The sequence below is a fragment of the Aethina tumida genome, chromosome 5 (assembly GCF_024364675.1).
Source record: "Aethina tumida isolate Nest 87 chromosome 5, icAetTumi1.1, whole genome shotgun sequence".
In the NCBI taxonomy this organism is placed as follows: domain Eukaryota; kingdom Metazoa; phylum Arthropoda; class Insecta; order Coleoptera; family Nitidulidae; genus Aethina; species Aethina tumida.
The window spans coordinates 15,396,011-15,419,691 of record NC_065439.1 but is presented as its reverse complement, the minus strand read 5'-3'; the positions used below and the strand labels follow the sequence as shown (position 1 = coordinate 15,419,691).

Genomic DNA, 23,681 nt, shown 5'->3' with positions numbered 1-23,681 from the left:
CTTAACCGTAACAACAATCAAAATGTATTCGAGGCCTAAACCGGGTGAAACGGAGGAAGATTTGCTGAGACAACAAAAAGAATACTTCGAAAAGAAGGCAGCAAATTCAATTAAACCGGCCGCAAAGTTTGTCAGCGAAAAAAGTGAGTACAAATACGAAATGCAACAGGTCTTATAAAAGATCAAATTGTAGAAGCTGAAGAAGAATCCACCGAAAATCCTGTAGAAGTTGATATACAAGAACAACTGGCTAACACTTTTGAAGCCATACCAACAAACATTAACTTGGGCCAAATTGTAGAAAATAAAACTGAAAACCAACCAGTCTCTTTATTTAAATTTAACAGGTCCACAGGTTTTCCTCAAGCTAAAAGAAGAGATGTAACTTTGCAGTTTAATTGTGTGTAATTTATTCTAAAATATATTTTTAGCCTGCAGTTAATCCAAAAAAGGGCAGTATATTCTCACATCAAATTAAAAAACTAAGGCAAAATGATGAACCCATGGATATTGATAGTAATGTTAATGAAGAAAGAACATTTGAAGCCAAAGATGTAATAAAATTGCCTGAACAAAGTTACATTTTACAAGGCCAAGAGAGCAGGCAAATCCATGAAGAAAACTTGAGACTTTTATCAGGAATGTCACAAGAAGAAATAATTAAGGAAAGGCAGAAACTTATTGAAACAATGGACCCAGCAATAATTGCCTATCTGAAATCAAAAAGGGCAAAACAAAAAGTAGAAACCAGGAATCCATCAATAAAAGAACAGAATGAAGCTGCAGATGTTGATATTGAAGAAATTGAAACACCAGCAGAATTGTTAAAACAACCCAAAGCTGAGAAGTGGTTGAATTTTGATGTTGTTGAGTCCAATAAACTAGCATGGATGAAAAATGTGGTTGTGCCCAAAATTGAAAAGGATAAACAATATGAAGCCAGGTAAGTGTTTTTGTTTTCTGTAGTAAAGAATTAAATATGGTTGTGGTAGGTTTGATTTTGAGGGTTGGCTTTTGCCTTATGCTGAACCTGAAATAAATGAAAAGAACAGAATTTTGTATCACCATGGTGAAGAACCAGGAAGACCAGGATATACACTTCAAGAACTATTCCAATTAGCCAGGTAGTTGGTTTAAATTATTGCATTACTTGGGTTATATTTTATTTTTGATTAGGTCCAGCGTTGTACAACAAAAAATAATAGCCCTAAATTCAATAGCGAACATTCTCTCCTTACAGTCAACAGGAATCTACAATAATATAATAGACATACCCATAGAACAAGTATTTTTCGTCCTGAGAATTTGTTTAGATGAAAACACACCTTCAGTTTTGATTGGCAGTATTAAAGCTTTAAGAAATTTAATCTACTATCAGATTGATGAGACTTGTTTGGACGGTTTGCTTGGTTTTGGTTTGGGGCACATACAACCCATTTTGGCTATTGATAATGATCCTGAGGATGATAATACTGTAAATGATCAACAGTTAGCTGAAACCAATTTGGTTAAGTGTGTTGCCAGAACAGATATTCTCATCAGAATTAGGTGATATTTAACAGTATTTATAATTTGAATAATTTTTAATGTTATTTATCTCCTTAGGTATATTCTAAACACTGTAAAACCCGCCTTGGAATGTGTGGTATACTGTTTGGAAACGTTAGTACGCTTGGCAAGGGATTCACAATTTTTATTCAACAAAATCATTTCATGTGAAGGATTAATAGACAATATTGTATTAAATTTTTTGCCAGAAACACACAACGCGAGTAAGATAATTTTATAACATGCTTAGTTTTATCTATTACATAATGTACCTTTCTAGAGATGACCAACGATTCTTGTTATGGATTTCCTTTGTTACAAGCTGTTAAACTGCTAAGAATTTTATCTTGCAGAAGTAGAAATTTTGCAGAAAAATTAATAAACAAATATAAAGTCATGAACTCAATAATAATTTACATTTCAAATGATAATTATTCGTTAAATGCAAATGGTATGCGTTTGCAAACTGAATGTATGCATTTTTGGACTGTTTTACTCAAATACAATCTGGCTTTGGATTATTTTAGGTATGATATTATTAAGGTATTTTGTAGATTATGATTTGTATTTTTATAGTGTTCTGGAACCCGTTTTGTTGAAGTTACTGACGTACCATTTACAAAATACTAACGTCGATAACAAAACAACGTTTGTCAGAAACGGAAATGTTTCTGCGTTTTTTAATCTACTAGGAAATGTTGCGCAAAATCAATTTGTTCATATCCAACCCTTTATTGTGCTGATTCTTGAATGCTTATCAAAATGGGGCGCTCAATTTACACAATTATCAGAGTTTTCTGTAAGAAAATTTTTATAATATTTTCCTTTATAATTTAATGTAAATTTTAGTGTGGGAAATTGCAAATTATATCTTCTGTATTAAATACTGTCGCTTCTCTACGAAAGTCACACCCAGGTTTAAATCCACATTATATAAAAGCAGACGAAGTTATTTTAACCATGATTAATTCCTCGGGATTTTCAACAGTCACCGAATTTATTACGTAAGTCGTCTTATTTAATAGTCACAATATTATATTTCAGTTCGTAAATTATTTTAGAAACGGCTCAATGTTACTGAACAATTTTGAGACGTATAAACCTAGCAGCAACTTGAAAACGATCGAAGGGGCAGCTTGGGACAATGCGGAACATGTGGTGCCAGTAATGCAGACCAAAAGTTGCATTCCCTTCTTGTTTAATCTGTCAGAATACATAAAAGTAACACAGAATTGCGACTTAAAACTGACGTTTTTGAAACACAGCAATGTCGATAAATATTTAAGTGCGCTGAAGAAGTTGGATCAATTTTATTTGACTGGAAACTGGTTTACAAGACCTGAAAGCTTTTTTGTTATGAATCTTTTGAAAATCTCAGTTGAAGTACAAAAAGATTTAGATACTTCCACGTTTTACGAATTGGCTGTTAAATGTTTGTGCGCTTTTAATTCGGAACAGAAGCGAGACATTGAATTTGTGCTCAGAAATATTATATTTTGTCCCAGTTTTTATCCCAGTGAAGTGTTGATGAAAAATTTGGACATAAATCAAAGGTCCGATAGTTTGGAAGTCTCCTTGAATAATTTGGACGAGATTTTGAATGTGTACACCCAAGTTTTAGGCCTTGAAAATGTAAACGTTCTTCCATTAATCAATAAAGCAAATTTTACCTCTTTCATTTTTAGAACATTCCATGCTTTACCACAAATCAATGCATAGACGTCAGTATAGGAAGTGTCATCCCAATTGATTGGATTTACACCCCAATAATACTGTTGTACTCCAACCAACAGCAGAATAAGAGTGCGAAAGAAAAAGAGCAGATTTACGTCATTAGAAATTGTTTAAGGTGGATTTTAATTTATGAGACGTATTTTCCAGCTTTAGCGGCTTCAATTAATCCCACAGACAGATTCTGTAGATTAGCTTGTGTATTTCTAGGCAGTGATAGTTTGTTTCTATGTGAAGAAATACATACGTTACTAGAAGTTTGTTTTAAGAACGTTATAAAGTTTGAGAAAGACTTAAACTTTAATAAAGAGATACAAGGTTTGAGTAATTTCCAAGATTTTTATACGCAATTACTAGAACAGTATCAAGGAGTGAGTTATGGTGACTGTTTGTTTGGTAATATTATATTAGTACCTTTAGCACAGAAACATTTGAAACAATTCAAAAAAACTTTGTGGTCTGAATACATGGGAGCTGTCCAAATATTCAACGTGACTCCAGAGAAGTTGATTTCTTCCATGGAAATGTATTTAGAACCTCCAGAAGAAGATATGTCGTTGCTTAAGTCGTACCAAGCTGCACTGATCAGTAACAGTGTGAGGAAAAATACTGTATTGTATGAAATTGCCTCAAAACATGTTAATGAATTTATTAAAAGAATAAAAAAATAGTTTGATTAATGTGTGTTTTATTTTAACTGGATAGGGATTAAAATAATAAAATATATTCTATATTTTTTTTATTTAAAAAAATGATGGCAGCACCATACACTTGAATGAAGCTTTTTTATAATTTGGAAATAAATAAAAACATAAAAATATTAGGTATTTAATTATAATAAAAGTTGAGCAAGTGTATACATTAATGCTAATAAAAACGTACTTCAATCTTACGTGCCAGAAAAAATATAAAACCTTTATGTACATAGAACGTTCGTCGAGCGACCGACATTTCAGTCGTATACATTCAAACGACCAAAACATGGATCGCTCCCCTTAATTTAAACATATTGCAGTGATGGCACCCTGAGTTAAAATCAATTTGTAACTAGCTAGCACTGGAATGTCCCCGGTAGCACCGTACTATGATTACTTGAACAAAACAATTAAAAAAATCTAAACAAAAAAATCTACGAGTGTGACTGCATGACTTTGTGCTGTATCCTGGCGTCCGTCATTACGTAATTGTTCGGCGTGGCTCTGGGGATCTCTGGCAGTTTATCACCGGGATGTCTATGACTGACCGACACGGTTTTCCTTGTCGGCTTGTTGATCTGCATGCTGCTCAGCCCCGAAACGGGGTACTTAGTCCTAGAGCTGCTCAGAGAGTGCCTCTGACCCACCACCTTCGCTCCCGGATGTTTGGGCATCACGAAGGCCTTCGTTTGCTTTATAAGCGAACGATCGTTGCACAGGGCCGATATCAGGGGCAGGTCCATCTTCTTGCTCTTCTCTCTCAGGGTGCGAATATCCAGTGCGGAACCCCGTTCATCTCTAGTCTCACCCTTCTCCTCAGTCTTCACCTTCGGATCGTTTCGGAGAGCTGTGGGCTTTTCCGGAATCGGAGGTGGAGGCGGAGGAGGCAGTCTCCTGAATTTAGGCGGCTGAGGCGCCTCGAACGAGTTCAAGATGTTGTCGTCCGATCTGGTACGCATAAACTTGCCCGGTCTGTTTGGAGGCAATGGTGGAGGCGCCGGGTCCAAACTGCCTGTTGAGGATATGCTTGGAGCACCGTAGACAGGTAGTTGCACGTAAGTGTCGGACAAGTTCTGGCTTGACGCATAGCGGTGTAGGAAGGGCGTACTTCTGTAGAACACTGGTTGACTGTGGGCGAGAGCTGCCAGCAGTGAACCCTGTTTCGCCTCCAAGTATTCCTGTTTGCTGATTGCTGGCTCCTTCAGTGGAAACACTACGAAGTCCACGTCGCTATACATCTGCTGTTGGTACTGTTCGATCTGTGACCTGGACAACTGACTGGTGTAGACCGTGGCTAAAGCTGGAGGCGGAGGTGGTGGAGGTTGCCTCGGCGCAGGTGGTGGTGGAGGTAAAAACGAGCACGGCATCAAAACACTGGCCTTACTGGCCGCCACGTCCAGGTAATTAGCCTGGGAAATCACCGAACTGACCTGCTGATGCGCATGCCTCGGAACTTTGGGCGGAATCGGAGGCACCGATGAACTGGGCGTCGAATAACTCGGCGAACTGCTAATACTGACCGCACTCGCGTGCGCCGTCAGAACACTGGGCGAGCGCGTGGTAATGAAACGGGCGCCCGCCTCCTCGTACGGGTAACCGGGAGGAGGAACGGGCGTCTGGTTCTCGGGATATGGCGGCGGATGACGCATCGAGTCCTCGGACAAGCTGGCGTCATCGTAGTCCACCGAACTGTCCGCACTGATTTTAGTCAATTGGGCGCCGTAAGGAGGCGGCGGTGGCCTGAACCGGTGGTCCACACTGTCTATTCGTTTCGGTGGTACCGGCACATAACTTTCGTACGTTGACGGCAACGTAACGTAATCCGAGTCCGAGTCTAGAGTGTTGCTGACACTTTTGCAGGACGGATACCGTCCCACTATCAAATCCGACAGCTCCTCAGCCGACAATAACGCCTGTTTATTGTCGGTAGGATCACTACCGTCACCGTGAAACGACCCGGAGTTGCTTAATGTTGAGTTGGTCCTGTCTCTAAAGTGACCGTCGATTTGATCACTGGGCAAACTGTATTGTTCACTTGGGGCGGCATATTGGTCGCTTAGGCTGGAGGTGTATTGATCGCTGGAGGTGAGGGTGTAGACGCCGCTTGTGTGACTGCTAGGAGCTGGTCCAGAGGTGTAAACGGCATCTGTTGTCTCCAGTTCTATGCAGGTGGCGTCGCTCACTGCTGAGTTCTGAGCGGTGTGTGAGTAACCCAGTTCTAAGCTGCTGCTAGTCGACGGTCTTCGACCCTTGGTTTCTAAAACAAAATGGCACGATTTAATAAAGTCCTCGTATGAATAACATTAAGAAACTTACTGGATTGTATAGGTGTAACAACGACTGTACTGCACGACGAACTGCACTGCGATCCAGCGCATTTACTGGCAGTTTTGCCGGAGCTCTCACTGCATGGTGGCTTCGGCACCTCATCTTCCTCCTCTTGCAAACTCAAAGTAGCCAAAGCCGCCGTGGCTGACGCCGCCGAAGTCCTGCTACTAGCTGGTGCGCTGTCCAACAGATGCGCCAATGCCAAACTCTCAGTCGAAGGTGCCGGAGGACTCGTAATCATTATCTCCAGCTCGTCCTCCGAGTGAACCCTATCACTGACAATTCCCGAGGTGGTGTTGGAGGAGGTGGAACTGATAACTGACACCCTCTGGTTGCAGTCCCATCGCTGTTTCTCCTCCTCCTCGCGTTTGACTTCGTTGAGTCTAGGCGCCACCGCCATGCTGAACTGGTGGGCGGCTTTGCACAGCGAAAGCAGCAGACGACTTTTCTCGTCGCTGCTCGTGTACAAGGTGATTTTTTCGTGACCAGTCCGAATTTCGAATTTCTTTCTCTCGAAGCTCAGCTTGCCAATACTGCTCCAAAGGAACGTGGACGGCGGATTGTTGTCCGGGCAGACTCTCAAACCTCGCGGGCAAACTGCCAGTAGCAGTGAACCTGGAGGCTGTTCCGCCTTCGATGCCCTCAATCTGCGTGGACAATTAATTGTAACTCGTTCTTATATTTAAATAAAGTGTGATGTTTACCTGAAAACGTGTGCGTTGACCGGTTCCTGGAGCTGGCAGGCCTCCGCTATGAAACGGGAACGGGCCTCGAGCTTGGTAAGGCCGCGATGCGTCCTGTGGGCGGTCTCGATGAGTTTGAGGGCGGCTGGTCCTCGCATGGCCGGAGGCACGTAGTCCTCCGGTCTGTACGCCACCGGCTCCTTCTGGTCGCCCAGGTCCGCTTGAAGCGCCAGACCTGACGGAAAAATTGGCAATTGTATTCAGATGGTCGTATGACTTTATTGGGCTAGATCTTACATCAGAGATGTGGAATTTATTACTTATATACTAATTTAATTAAATGTATTGTGCTAATATATGCGGTGTGACGTTATAGCATTTTATCTGAGGAACCATCTCCATATCTAACAATGTATTGCACAAGTGTGGTGGCGACAGTTGAATAAAATAAATAATTGTGAGGTGCAATATAATGTAAGTCATTTATCTGTGACTCAATGTGTATTCTTCCACTAATTATTGTTGTAGCTAGTCAATTATATTAAAATAAGAGTATATTACCTGCAAGATGGGTGGCATGTTCGGCAGCCGCCCCCGATGCGACGTTGAGGCGCAGCTGGAGGTAGTAGTGGTGGCGGGTGGTGTCGTCGCGCAACAGCAGCGGACTGTCCACGTAGAACTGCACCCGGAAGTAGAACGCCAAGGCCGGACGTCCGTTCGCGTCCAGCCCGTGACTGTGCGACGAACGCCAACTTTTCGGTGCATATTTCGATAGCTTGCTCTCCGGATCAGCAAACAAATACTCCCCATCTACAACAACCGAAACATGACAGTTACGGTGAGTCGTCCAACAAAACGAAAAGAAAAAAAAATAAAATAAAATGCGCAGCCAATAAAGAATAAAAAAAGAAGAGGAAAAATGGAATGGATTTCGTGCGCGCCGTCACTGGTCCAGTGCCGGGCGGGTTCGGATGTTGGTCGGTGTGGAATGCAGCAGCGCCGGACCGCATTCCGCCGGGCCGTCACGTCAGTGCACGCCCCGGGCACCAGCTACACCCGGCACACCATTGCCACTCTCCTCTTCCGCGCCGATCGCGCGCTCGCCCCCCCTCGTCCGTCAGACGCTACTCCAGATTTCGATGGATGCTGGTCCGTTTTTTTTTTCATTAATTTTCTACTTGAAATGTCGACTCTTAGGCAAGAACCCCCTTTTTCGAAATTGATAACTTTTATTATACCACTATAAATACAATAGTGTGGTTTCGTGCTTTTTTTGGGTATGTAAAAGACTCGTACTCATTTCTAAAATATTAATCTAAAATCTATTTCGTTTTACCAAAAATAAATCAAACCTCTATTAAATCCTTTGTTTTTTATTAATGTCGGTAGCTCTGCTGATTTTCGCTTTGAATTCTATCTTAATAATATTAGTACTAACGTAAGTACTCCTTTTTATAATTGATAACTAGTTGATTACGTCACCTCTAATTGTTTGACTTCATTAATTTGTAACTGGCTTTAGATATTTAAAAGTCTGGTACTAACTTCTAAAGTATTAAGTGTACTTCTATTTACCAAAAAGAAAACCAAGTATTTGCAATAATTTGATGCTGTACTATTTATTCTTCGATTTTTAACTTGAGAATGTTAGTACTGACGTAGGAACCTCTTTCTGTAATGATTACTTCCATTACACCATCATAAATTGTTTAATTTCATTAGTTTGTAGTTACTTTTGAATATTTAAATGTCTGATACTGACTTTTAGAATATTCAGTCAAAATGTTCTTCTATATACCAAAGATAAAACAAAGTAATTTAAAAAGCATCCTTTATTATTTTCAATTTGGATGTTGAGCTAATTTGTCTTCGATTTTTAACTTGAGAATGTTAGTACTGACATAAAAACCTCTTTTTGTAATGATTATTTTCATTACACAATCACAAATCGTTTGATTTCATTAATTTGCAGCTGGCTTTGGATATTTAAATGTCTCGTACTGACTTTTATAGTATTAAGTGAAAATATATTTCAATATACCAAAGATAAAATAAGGTAATTTAAAAAGAATCCTCCATAATTATTATCATTTTGGATGCTCTGTTGCTTTTTCTCCGATTTTTAACTTGAGAATATTAGTATTGATGTAATAACCTCTTTTTGTAATTGATTTCTTCCACTATACTACTACAAATTGTTTAATTTCATTAGTTTGCAGCTGCTTTTGGATATTTACATGTCTGGTACTGACTTTTAAAGTATTAAGTGAAAATATTCTTCTATATACTAAGGATAAAACAAAGTAATTTAAAAAGAATCCTCCATAATTATTATCATTTTGCATGCTGTGCTATTTTTTATTTGAATTTTAACTTGAGAATGTTAGTACTGACGGAAAAACTTTTTCTAATGATTATTTCCATTACTTTACCACAAATTGTTTGATTTGACTAGTACTGACTTATAAAGTATTAACTCAAAATATTCTTCTATGTACCAAAGATAAAACGAAGTATTTTAAAAGGAATCATCTATTATTATTATTTTGGATGTTCTGCTATTTTTCTTAACTTAGTACTGACGTAAGAACCTCTTTTAGTTTGGTAATTGATTACTTTCCTTACATCACAAATTGTTTGATTTCATTAGTATGCATCCTTTGGATGTTTAAATGACTTATACTTCCTTCTAAAATATACTTATATACATTAAAAACCAGAGTTATTTAAATGAATTCCTATATTATTTATTTTATTATTAAAATTATAAGTACCAAAGAACCTCTTGCAGAAACATTAAGTGTCGTGAGAACCAATTCACTCCTACAAATTTAGAAATGCTTTAACCAAACACATTATTTGTACTGTTGTTACTTTACCAGTTAGTGTTCATTATTACACATTATTGAATATAGCAAATCCAAATTACAGAACGAATGCCTCAAAAATTTCAATAACGGACCCACAAATAACTGAAACCGTAATTTTTTCATTTAAGTGAAACATATTTAATTTCTGAACATGCCACACATGTTACGAGAATCAATTTGTAAATAATTTTGGGTACTGTTCTTTTATGGACAGGTAATAAATCAACAGGTAGAACAAAAATAACAAACTGTTGCATTTTGGCTCGGTAGCTGAAATTATGGGAAAGCTATAATAATAGAAAATTCAAATTAATATAGACGGAATAATAATTGTGAGTCATACAGGATGTATTTTAATTGGTACCTGTTTTTATAATGAGCAGTAGGTAGTTTTAGTAAATGTTTAAGATTTTCACGAACTGATTCAATTGTACGATTCCTCTTTCCTAGCCGTTCGTTGTTTTTTGTTCAAAACTTGTGTGTAGCTAATTTGTAGTACCGTACGAAAGAAAAAGATCCGAACAAGTGCAGAATCACTCGTTTATTTTAACAAGACGCTCTCGACAGGCACAAGCATAAGTGGATAACCAAAGACGAACGGAGAACGGTTGTTTTTTACCGTCGTTATTATTAAACACAAAAGTACGTTTTAGAACAGTAGGAACTTTATTAGAAAAAGTGGTCGGTTTCTCGAAACCATCGGACGGCCTGGCTGGAACGGTTTCGTGAGGAGAGGAGATCCGGCGCGTAAGCGCGACTCGATCGTGAGTGTGTGTGTGTGTCTCTCCGGAGCCCCGCCGCGGATTGTACCGGCCCGGGCACATTCCCCAACTATACAAATGATCCTTATATACGCCCCGGTCGCCCCTCGGCTCGGCCCCGCGGACCCCGTCGCGCCTCCAGACCGCTGCTACCTGTCTTTAGCCTCTCGCACACACACACGCTCCCGCCCCGCCACTCCATCCGACGCGCACCGTTGTCTCAATCTCTGTCTCTTCAGCATTTTTTGGGCTTGTGGAGAAATAGTTCGTTGTTGTGGTTTTCTTATTTTTGTTATTGTTGTAGTACCCAAACTTTTGCTTGCTTTCTTAAAACTAATTTCAAAATTTTTTTTGAGATACAACCAATTTGAGATATCCAATTGGAATTTGTACTTATATTTGACAGTTTTTAATCTTTTAAAATCAAATAGTAAATTGAAATTTAATATATAAAATGTAATGTGATGTTGGATTCCTTATCATTTTTGTCTTAAGCTTCATAATTTTTAAAACTATTTATCTTCATATTCTTCATAGAGATTTATAAAAATTAGAAGGATTTTCTAAAAAATTGATATATATTTTTTAAATTTTCTGCTAAAATTGATAAATTTTATTATTTTCTTAACATTTTTCTCAAATATTATGGATTTTTCTTAAAATTTGTTTCCTTTTAAGTATTTCTGATGTAATTTCTTTAAATTTGTTGTTTTTTTGTTAAATTTTGAACATTTTTTTATGTAATAAATAATAAATATTTGATTTTTTTTTAATCAAATAGTAAATTGAAATTTAATATATAAAATGTAATGTAATGTTGGATTCCTTATCATTTTTGTCTTAAGCTTCATAATTTTTTAAACTATTTATCTCGATATTCTTCGTAGAAATTTATAAAAATTAGAGGGATTTTAGCAAAAATTGGTATATATTTTTTTAATTTTCAGATAAAATCGATAAATTTTATTATTTTCTTAACATTTATATCAAATATTAGTGGATTTTTCTTAAAATTTGTTACCTTAGTTATGATTTTTTGTTAAATTTTGGAAATTTTGAACATTTTATTCTATAATTTAATAATAATTTTATGTAAAAATAATAAATATTCGATTGTTTTAGATTTTTATATATAATCGAACAAATTAACCAAAAATTTAGAAATATCAATTGATTTTTCTTAAAATTTGTTACTTTTTAAGAATTTCCGACATAAAATCTTCAAACATTCATTTTGTTTTTTAGTTATATTATATTTGTCCATTTTTAACTTAAAATTCGAAATCTTTAAAAAAAAATGCATGAAAAAATTCGAAATCTTAGAAAAATTTTACTATTTTTTATGTTTTGATACCACTTTTTGTCCTAAAATTCGTAATTTTTAAAACAATTATCAATTATTCTTGTTTTTTGCTTCAAAATTTACAAATATTTAATTTCAAATTTGTCACTATTTAAGAATTTAAGACGTAAAATCCACAAATATGACCTAAATTTTTGGTAATTTTTGTTTTTAATTGTAAAATTTTTGAAAATTTTAAAATTTCATCTTCCCTCTGAAATTTTACAGATTATTATATAAAATCGGTCACAAAATCGTAAAATTTTGGAAAACTCAGTGTCAATTTTATGAAAATATTCGAAATATTTAAACATTTTATTATATTTTGAATTTTTATCTAAAAGTGGATAAACATCAACTGATTTTGTCTTGTTGTTTACTACTTTATGTAATAAAATTCGTAATAATTAAAAAAAAATACCACTTCGTAATAATTATTCATGTTCTTTGTCTCAAAATTTACAAATATTTATTTTAAATTTGTCACTATTTAAGAATTTTTAAAATACACAAATATGGACTAATTTTTTGGCAATTTTGACCATTTTTGTTTTATAATTATATTTTTGGAAATTTTAAAATTTTATTGTTTTTCCCCAAACAAATTCAGATTTTCCTTGATTATTAAGTAAAATCTTTCATTTTTTCTCCTAAAATTTGTAATTTTTAAAACAATTACCACTTTCAATTTGTCACTATTTAAGAATTTAAGACGAAAAATCCACATATATGACCTATTTTCATGGCAATTTTTGTTTAAAATTGTAAAATTTTTGAAAATTTTAAAATTTCATTATTTTCCTCCTGAAATTTCACAGATTATTACGTAAAATCTGTCACAAAATTGTAAAATTTTGGAAAATTTAGTCACAATTTTATGAAAATATTCGAAATATTTAAAAATTTTATTATATTTTGGATTTTTATCTAAAATTGTATAAACATGAATTGATTTTGCCTCGTTGTATAATATTTTTGGAAATTTTAAAATTTTATTGTTTTCCCCAAAAGTTTTCAAATTTTGACCATTTTTGTTTTATAATTATAATATTTTTGGAAATTTTTTCCACAAAAAAATTCAGATTTTCGTTGGTTATTACATAAAATCTCTCACAAAGTTGTAAAATTTTAGAAAATTCAGTCATAATTTTATGAAAATATGATTTTTTCTTGTTGTTTACCACTTTTTGCCTTAAAATTCGTCACTATTTAAGAATTTGATGTAAAATTCACCAATTTTTAATTTCAATTTTTTGTAGTTTTTTGACAATGTTGTTTTAAAATCGTAAAATTTTTGGACATTCTTTTAAAATTGTCAAATATAATTGTTAAATTAGGTTGACGAGACAAAGAATATTTAACAGTTAAATAACTAGATAAATATAATAACCAAAAGAAAATATTAAACGAATACCAAACGAAAGGAGGAAGACCAAGTATTAAAAGACTTTGGATGAAGTAACAGGCTTTTTCATTAAAAAAAAAACAAAAAAATCTAACAGTAAATTAAAATTAAAGAGCGAATGTATATCCATCCAGTTGAAATATTTGGTGTACGGTGCGTCTCGCGTTCCTCCTCGCTTCTCATTTTTTTTTTGTTCGTCGTTTCGATCGCGTTTTTTTGCCGCAGGCCATCGTAATTTTTTATTGACCTGGCCCGAGATACGTATGTGTGAGTGTGTGTGTGTGTGTGATGCTACCAAATGCCTTCCATCCACGCTCAAAGGTACACCACTCAATGGTACTACCGGACGTCTTAAATCTCGCCATCTAGGAATCCGGCCTCGGCCGCCGACCGTACCGATCCGCCGCGTTCGACCGTCCAATTTGTCGATCCGTTCCCCGACGTCAAAACACGTAGATGGGGTGGCTGGTAGCCGTAACTTACCGCAGATGATGGCAAGGCCGAAGAGGTCGGTGTCGAGCATGCCCTGCTGCTGGAAGTGACGGCATGTCTGGCGGTAGAGCTCCCGCACCCGGGACTTGGCCTGGACGACGAAGTAGAGTGTGTGGTGGTGCGGCAGCGGCACGTGGAGCGCCAGCAGACGGGCGGCGGGCGGCAGCGCGGCTACCGGGCTGCACGCGGCCAGCGGGGCGCTCACCGTGCACAGGCCGCCCACCGCGCCCCGCATCGCCCCACCATCCTAACGACACGGACGAAGGCGACGCCGACCACCGCCGCCCCCTCGATGCGACGCGACGCTGTCCTCTGCCCGTTCCACTCTCACCTGAAACACAACGGGAAAAAAAAAAAAATTATGAACTGTCGGCGACGGTCGACCGATGGGAATGTTGATGAATGGTCCGTTTCGGGTTTTGCGACATTGGTGCGTCGCGTTTAATTGAAGCAATTTAATTCATGAACCGCACAAAGGGGTCCCATTGCGAAAAACGTTTTCATTGATCAGTTTCGCGATCACAATCGGCGAAACGTATATGGGTAAAGGCATTCATCTGAAATAAAAGCGAGCCCGACCGGTACAGCATCCCACAAGTGGCCGGTTTTCCTTTTACAGACACCAGTTTTACCCGCCGACCGGACAAATCAAAAAATCGTGTGCACGAACGGATGTTATTTGGTCGCGGTGCGCATCAAATGTGTGATCTAGTTCTTCGATTAGTCCATTATTCACGTTCGGATTGCTCAAATGCCGAAAGGTTATCGACGTGCGGAGTTTTCCACGAATGATTTCACCATCCACACCTGATACATCACCCATTGAGCAATTGGTCGGCGCACGCATGCCCGACTAATTATATAAGGCGACGAGGCGGGCCTGTGTGCATGTTATCTGATAGCGAAATTCTTCGCTATGTGCCAACTTTTATTTTATTTACACGACGTGTGAGTGTGTGTGTGTGTGTGTAGTGTACACACATACAAACAAAACACGCCCATATTGACCATTGAAGGTCATCTACATTCCAGCATATTGTAGCTCGGCGCCCATTACAAATAAACATATCAAATTACTCCTCATAATTAGCCACTGACCATCTCCGACCACCACATCAAGCATTCCTTCTTCATATCATCAATTTTGGTACTGCGGTCATTTAAAGGGAATTAATTTTTGATGATACAGGAGCAGCAGTAAATAGTTTTAATGTGAAATCTTCTTGTGATCAATCACTTTGATTATTAACTTTATGAAAGTTCCACCTCTTCAAAAGTAATCTAGATCTTAGGAATAATTGTTTCAATTAATTAAATAATGGCTTTGAAACTGACTACTTTTTCATTCTTGATTTGACAGTTACAAAGATCTTCCTTAGTTATTAAGGATTTTTCATAATTTTTTTTCAGAATAAAGATGGAAACTACAAAGTTACAAATAGAAGAACTATGTTACTCCTAACAATTTGCCACAGACCATATGAAGTGTTGCTTCTTTAGGTCTTCAATTTTAGTACTGTAGTAGTTTAGAACCAATTCTTGATGAAACAGGAGTAATTGTAAAGAATTTTGATGTGAAATCTTCTTAATACCCATAACTTTGGTCATTAGCTTTCAGCTTGACAGTTCAAACTTCTTCAAAAATAATTTAGATATTAGGATTATTTATTTCAATTTTTTAAATGTTCAATAAAGATTATAAAACTGTCAATTTTTACATTTTTGTCGTATAATCTTATATAATTGATGAAACTACAGTGATTGAATGTAAGATATTTTTCTAATTTTACCATTCATCCTTATTTAATAACTCATTAAGAATGCGTTATGTTCTAGATTGATAGACATAACATATCTCAAAGCTATAATTCTTACATGTAATATTGAAGAAAAAAGGTGAAAGCTACAAAGTTACACATAGAAGTATCAAATGATTCTTAATAATAACTGATCAATGACCTTCAAATGAAGTATTCCTTCTTCATACCACCAATTTTGGTACTGTGATCACTTAAAGGGAACTAATTTTTGATGATACAGAAACTGTAAACAATTTTGATGTGGAATCTTCTCAAGACCCGTAATTTTGGTTACTAATTTTAGAATGAAAGTTTTACTTCTTCAAAAATGATTTAGATATTAGGAATATTTATTTCAACTTTTCAAATCTTCAATAAAGGTCTTAGAACTGTCTTTTCTTACTTTTTTGACATATGGTCTTATACAAGGAAGCTACAATGATGGAATATAAGATATTTTTTTAGTTTTATCATTTATATCTAGTTATTAGAGGTTTATAAACCATTAAGAATCGACATTTTAAGTTCTAGATTGAAAAATACATCTTAAAGTTATCTTATTTTTACATGTAATTTTTTAGAAAACAAGTGGAAACTATAAAGTTGTGTATAAAAGTTTCAAATTATTCCTCATAATGATAGTACTTTAGTGATTTAAATGAAACTAACTTTTGATGATACAGAAGCAACAGTAAAGAATGTAAAACCTCATTTTGGTTAACATTCAAAATAAAAGTTGCACCCCTTCTAATGTGATTTAGATATTAGGATTAGTTATTTCAACTTGTCAAATGTTCAATAAAGGTTTTAAAATTGTCTTAGATGTTTGTCAAATATTTTTACAAAAGGAAGCTACATTCATTGAATTTAGATACTCTTCTACTTTTATCTTATTTTTTTATTTTCAATTTACAGGAGAGAGGTGGAAACTACAAAGTTACATATAAAAGTATTAAATTATTCTTTATAATTAGCTGACTCATCATAGGATCTTCACATCTTCTTTCTGCATGTCATCATTTTTTCTAATATGGTCGTTTAAAGGAAATTAATTTTTGATGACACAGAAACCAGAGTAAAAACTTTTAGTGTGAAATCTGTTCAATATCTATCATTTTGATTATTAACTTTCAGAATAAAACTACCATATTTTCAAAAATGATTTAAATATTAGGAATATTAATACTTTAGTGATTTAAATGAAACTAATTTTTGATGGTACGGGAGCAACAGTAAAGAATTTTAATGTGAAATCTCAATACCCATCATTTTGGTTATTAACTTTCATAATGAAAGTTGCATCTCTTCCAAAGTGATTTAGACATTAGGATTATTTATTTCAATTTGTCAAATGTTCAATAAACGTTTTAAAATTGTCTCTTCTTAGATTTTTGTCAATTATTTTACATCAGGAAGCTACAATATTGAAGATACTTTCTAGTTTTGTCTTATTTTTTACATTTATTTTACAGAAGAGAGTTAGAAACTGCAAAGTTACAAATAAAAGTATTAAATTATTCTTTATAATTAGTTGATTGACCATAATCTTCACATCTTCCTTTTACATATCATAAATTTTTCTAATGTTACTCTTGTTTCTGTATCATTTTTGATGATACAGAAACTGCAGTAAAGAATTTTAATGTGAAATCTGTTCAAGATCCATCATTTTGGTTATTAAATTTCAGAATAAAACTTTTCAACAATGATTTAAATATTAGGTATATTTATTTAAACTTTTCAAATGTTTAATAAAGGTTAAAGGAAAGGAATGATCGAGTATAAAATATTTTTCTAGTTTTACCATTCATCCCTAGTTATTAGATTCTTATAGACCATTAAGAGTGGGATATTGTATGTTCTAGATTGGTAATTTAGAAGGTTTCTAAAATTTATCATTTATATATAATTTTGCAGAAGAAAGGAGGAATCTAAAAAAAGTATAAAGTATAAAGTACCAATCATATAATTATTCATAATTAGTCTTTGATCATTTAACTTCCATGTGCAGAAGTCCCTTCTTCATCTCATAAGTTCTACCACTTTAAAGTTATTTTAATTTGATGTACCATTCATTTCTATAAGAATTAATATTTAATTTGTAAATTGATAAATTGAATTGTCATTTTTTGACACCATAATTTGTAGAAAAAAAAGAGGAAGACATCAGAAGGTCTCCATCTCGGCTCTTTAAAATCCTTCCCAGACAATTTCGACATCAAGTAGAGACGTTTTATCTTCAAGAACGTTTAATGTACCTCTAGGAAATGATATTGATACTTTTTGCCGTCGATTTCTTAGACACCATCACTAATTAGCATCACGAAAAAACGTTTCGTCGTTGCAAAAAAGACGTGACATCATAAACTGATCGTTTCTTATCCAGAAACGATCCTGGTCGCGAATTAGAAACGGAAATTCACCAGATAACCGACTTATCATACGAAACTCGTCTGTCTAATCACCGTTCCGCCGCGGATTCGTTTCCAAGAAAACCGGGGTCCCACTCATTAATGAAATATTTCAATACCACGCGATTATTTCGCTGTGCGGCGCGCATGAACGATGCCACCGTCCGTTTCCTGCTGGATTAATATTTATCGTTTCGGAATCCGTAATTTATAACGAGCTGGTCTAGTTCCAGAGCCGTACGTGTTTTTTTCCAACGGCTCTTAATTACGTTCATTCGTGGCGAATAACAGCCGGCGCAACTTTCTCTTGCGGACAAATTGCGCCGCAACAACAATGTATGCATCTCCAACAATCCGCGGCGACACGAACAGTACCTTGATTGATGGACGATTGGATTCGGGTCGGGCGCGTACGAGGGCCAAGCGGCGTTTTCACGCACGACGACGCCAAGGTCCGAAAACAATTTGTCGAATGTGGACATTGTTTGCTTTATCGATGGGGTCGCTTAGGGCCGAAAAATTGTATCGATTCGCCGTCGACGTCGGTGTTTTAAGTCACTTCGTTCGTTTCGCAATTAAAACGCCACAAAAACAATTTAATTTAGAATAGCATTCCGCGTTAATTGCCAGTTTCATGGTCAGACAAAGTATAAACTCATCATGGTTTATTATTTCATTACACACTGCCGGCTTTTAAATAATAATAATAATGATGGGTGTTTCTTATCGGTGGTGACGAGTTTTTTGTTTGAGTCGTTAAATAGCTTTTTGCCCACGGTTTCACGCAAAAAAATAAGAATATGGAAAAAGTATTTCTCCATTTTTGTTTTAATTGTGGGTTTTTTTTAATATTTCTTCAATTAATAATTGTAATAAAGATTAAAAGGAAAATTAAAGTATTTATTCTTTCATTTTTAATGAACGTTTCTTTCACTTTAATTAAACTTTTCATTTAGTATAAATGTCAAAGAGAAATTATCTTTTCATTGATTGGTAAATAAAATAGTTTTACAACTCATTACTAATGTGTAAAAATATTTAAAAGGATTTTAAAAATTATTAGCAAAATACAACTGTTTCTAATAAGAATAATGTTCTACACAAATGTTTCAACATTACATTGACAAGCTTCATTTATTCATTTTCTCTTTAAACAACTTAGTTTTACAATTATTCTGAAATATTTGCTTATATTTTTAAGTTATTACAAATTTTCTCAATTTTAAATTGTGTCAAAATATTTAGGTAAAAATTAATACACTAAAAGGAGTTAATAATCAAATATTTAATTTATATTTATAGGAACTCTCTTTTTTTCAACATGTACTGAATTTATTAAATAAATTTAGTTTTAAAATTTTGTCTAAAAAATTAATTAAGAAATGTTGTAAATGTTCAATATGAGGACATTCCTTCTTGAACTAAAAAAATATTGTAAATATATAATATAAGTTGGAAAAAGGATATTTCCTAAAAATAAAAATTACATATTTGATTATTAACATTTTTTACGGTAATAAATTTTGTATTAAATATTATGAAAATTGCTAATAAAATTAATATAATTGTAATTAAATATTAATTAAATATTTTTTATTGTTATATAACATAACATTTTACGAGGTTTCAGAAAATTATTACTAAAATGTTATTAAGATGAAAATAAGTCAAATTAATAAGATATTATTATAATAATATAATTTTTACAAAAAATTTTCAATAGTTTTTATTATTTTTCCTCTTTGACCAAACGAAAATAAACTTTTTAAAAATTAATAATTTTAAATGAATTTTTGACATTTTTTTTTTCTTTTTTTTTATTTTTTATTTAATTTTTATATTAAAATTAATTTTAATAATGTTTTTGTTATTTTTTTTTTTTAAATTTGATTTAAATTTATTTAATATTTTGTAAAACAAAAATGTTACTTAACAATATGACAATTAATAATATTTAATTACGGAAAATGATATTAATTATTATATTTGAAATATTGAAATTAAAATAATATGTAAAAATAATTAAATATTAAATTTATATTTTTCAACTTGTATTTTTTTAGAAAATGGTTTAAAATAAGATTTATTTAAAATTTCCTGACTTGGAACAAAATTAAACAATCTTTTTAAATATTAAAATTCAAAAATGTTTTATATTTAAATTTTTTATATATTTTTGTGTGGATTTTAACTTTTTTATTTTAATAAAATTTTAGCCAATTTATTTATCTTCCAAACAAACGATTTATTTACCATTTTCTAAAACAAAAACATATAATAATTTAATATCTTTATGAATATTAATTTTATTAGCAAGAAGGCCTGACTAAGGTCACTTAACAATATTGAATTAAAAAATATTTAATTATAGAAAGTAATATTAATTTTATTAATAACTTTTTAATATTTTGTAAAAGAAGAAAATATTTTATTATAACGAATAGTATTAATTAACAATTTTATTTAATTTTTTGAATAGTTATTAAAATATCTTAACCACATTTTCTTTTATTATTAACTTTTTAATATTTTGTAAAAGAAGAAAATATTTAATTATAAAAAATACTATTAATTTTATTAGAATTTCAAAAATTCTATTAACCATTTTATTTAATTTTTTGAATAGTTATTAAAATATTTTCACCACATTTTCTTTTCCAATTTAGTATCTTGTTGTTTATCTTAATATATTTTAAGAAAAACTTCATTTTAAAAATTTTCGACTTAATTTATAAAACTAAATCACTTAAACATTTCGAAAAAATTAAAAGAGGTTTTTTAATTACTCCTTTAGAAAATTATCAAATATTTTTGATTTGTTTAAACATAAAAAAAACAATTCCAAAGACTATTTAATAGTTTTTTAAAAATATTTTATTATATTTTCATGTTTTAATCTTGCTTTTTATTATTGACATTCTATAAAAAATATGCTTCACATAGTTAATGATATAAGAATATAGGAATTTCATAATTAAATATATGTGTAATATAAACTATTACAATTAAAGTTCTTAGAAATTATAATGTAATTTACAACTATTTAATCTTTGAATTCTAGTTGTTTGACCTTGAATATCTTTGGAAGGATAAATCGTAAAGAACATATTGGAAAACCATCAAAATTCAAGATGAATCTAACAAAACAAAAACATGAAAGTTCATTGATTTAACTTTTTTAAGAATCTTGTTTGGAAACATTTGTATTCAAATTAATATGCAAAATATCAAACTGTTTCATTCAACAAGCTCATTTATACATTATTCAATAATTAAATTAAATCGAATGGAATAATTAAAATAATTACATATTAATAATATTCCCAGAATTGTCTGGACCCATAAATAAGGTACACGATGCAGTTTCTTATCATCTTTTGACTTCAATATCTTATATGAATCACGTTAAATGCCATAATTGTAATTTTATTAAAAGTTTCATTGGGACGTTTCCCCGATGCGTTCGACGTTAGTACCAAGTGAGGTGAGTACGATTATTAACAATTCTTACCATGCGTTCAAATAAGTATCCAATAAATAAACCGAGCGCGTCTCCATAACATCGAAATCCACAAGATAGAAAGCACAGAAACCGAATCAGTACCGTCGCACAATAAATAAATAAATAAATAATCAAAATAAATAAAAAAAAATAACAGCCGAACGGTCACAGCACCCTCACAAAAAATCAATAAAATCCACGTGCCGCGTCGCAAAACCAAAGGGACCGAAAAGTTCCAGTGTGTACCGGCATCGACGTTACTTGACTAAATTCCCTTATTTTAACTCGGTGCGGTCAGGTACAATCTGAGGCAAAATATCGCTGGAATGCGCCCGCCCAGACGAGTACTGGCGCCGCACGACCGTCCGACCGTACCGTACGTCCACCACTCGATTGGCCGACGGTCCGGTACAGTCGGCGATGGCAGTTTAGTGGATGCCGCCGTACCGTCGAAGCGGTACCACCGCGGCCGGTTTGCCAGGCTGACTGTACGAAACTCAGGTGTGTTTAATACCCGTTTGGAGGTTAAATTCCATCGGTAATGCGGCATTCCATCGGGAGAAATTCTACCGTAGCCTCTGGTCCGGGGCAATCGGCATCTCTGGTGCGTGCGCCGCAGCCGCCTCCCTGCGGCACACCGTTTCGGTTTTTCGAATGGGGGGAAAAATCGGTGCGAGGCTGTGTTGGCACTTCGGTCCGTTTCTAACTCTCGGTTTTCCATCGGTCCTGACCCACATCGGTTTTTCGGGTGCTGGTGACTTTCTTTTGGCGCGCGTCGAATTTTTCTAATCGGTACGTTTCGATCGTTTCGATCGTTTCGTCGCCTCTTTGGTGTTGTTCTTCTTTATTGTCACGTCTAACGAGTTGTCGTCGATGCGTCTTTATATTTGTTGTAACCATTTTGAGTTGAACGAAAACACTGATTTCTTCAATATTTTGTAACAGAAACTAAAATATGTTAATATGTTTTATAATGTTTTAACCTTTGACCAATAAATACTTTAGAATACGTTGATTCGTTAGTCAATATTCAATATTTATTAGTAGAAACTAAAATATTTTTAAAAGTACTGTCTTTTAGTAACAGCAAAAAATAATAATTTTACTAACTAAAACAGATATATGTCAATATGTCTTAATGTAGTTGTATCCTTCAAACTAATAAAAATTTGTAAACTTATAGTCTTTTAATATCCCCTAAATTTTTTTACAATTTATTAACTGAAACTAAAATATGTTAAAATAATTATGTATTGTCCCAGTCTTGGACTAATAAATATTTTTAATATCATTGCATTTTAGTGAATTTAAAAAATTATCGATATTTGTTTATAGAAACTATTATTACCAATAAATATTTTTAAAGATACTGTCTTTTAGAAACTCCAAAAAAATTTCATCATTTTCTAAGTAAAACAAAAATATGTCAGTATATCTTGTATTCTTCAAAATTAATAAACATTTTTATGTTTATTTATGACTATTTATGAACTAAAACTGAAATATGTTATTACATATTTTTGTTTTGTCCCAACCTTAGATTAATAAATAATTTAAAAAGCATTGTATTTTAGTAAATTTAAAAAATATTCAATATTTATTAGTTGAAATTAAAGTATGTGTATATGTTGTATTATTTTACCAATAAATATTTTTAAAAATACTGTCTTTCAGTAACTCCAAAATATGTCAATATGTATGCTTTAAAATAATAAATATTTTTAACAACATAGGTTTTTTAGTATTTCCTAAAATTCTTTACTATTTTTTAACTAAAACTAAAATATGTTAATATATTTTTGTTTTGTCCAAGCCTTAGACTAATAAATATTTTAATAATCTTTGTATTTCAGAAAATTTAAAAAATTCAATAATTTTTAACTAAAATAAATATATGTAAATATGTCTTTATATAGTCGTATCCTTTAAACTTATAAATATTTTTAAAAATGTAGTCTTTTAGTATTACCTAAATATTACCTAAAATTTTTTATAATTTATTAATTGAAACTAAAATATGTAAATAAATTATGTCTTGTCCCAATCTTTTACTAATAAATAATCATTGTATTTTAGTAAATTTAAAAAATATTCAGCATTTATTTATAGAAACT

At 33.3% G+C, this 23,681-nt stretch overlaps 2 protein-coding genes across 2 annotated transcripts; one reads left to right on the top strand and one right to left on the bottom strand.

Annotated features, from left to right (window-relative positions):
• The first annotated feature begins 9 nt into the window (after window positions 1-9).
• On the top strand, window positions 10-3,959 carry LOC109606494 (RNA polymerase II-associated protein 1-like). The gene is made up of 11 exons (XM_049967092.1): window positions 10-143; window positions 194-381; window positions 432-943; window positions 993-1,124; window positions 1,177-1,548; window positions 1,606-1,772; window positions 1,829-2,075; window positions 2,125-2,347; window positions 2,398-2,552; window positions 2,610-3,180; window positions 3,234-3,959. Exons 1-11 carry the CDS (start codon window positions 23-25, stop codon window positions 3,948-3,950), a joined length of 3,405 nt encoding a protein of 1,134 aa, XP_049823049.1. The 5' UTR covers window positions 10-22; the 3' UTR covers window positions 3,951-3,959.
• Window positions 3,960-4,001: 42 nt separating this feature from the next.
• LOC109597143 (protein expanded) lies at window positions 4,002-22,536 on the bottom strand. The gene is made up of 6 exons (XM_020012774.2): window positions 21,577-22,536; window positions 13,847-14,186; window positions 7,547-7,795; window positions 7,007-7,220; window positions 6,291-6,949; window positions 4,002-6,231 (listed from the first exon to the last, which is right to left on the bottom strand). The coding sequence occupies exons 2-6, from the start codon at window positions 14,088-14,090 to the stop codon at window positions 4,409-4,411; spliced, it is 3,189 nt and encodes a 1,062-aa protein (XP_019868333.2). The 5' UTR covers window positions 14,091-14,186; window positions 21,577-22,536; the 3' UTR covers window positions 4,002-4,408.
• Between the last annotated feature and the right edge of the window lie 1,145 nt (window positions 22,537-23,681).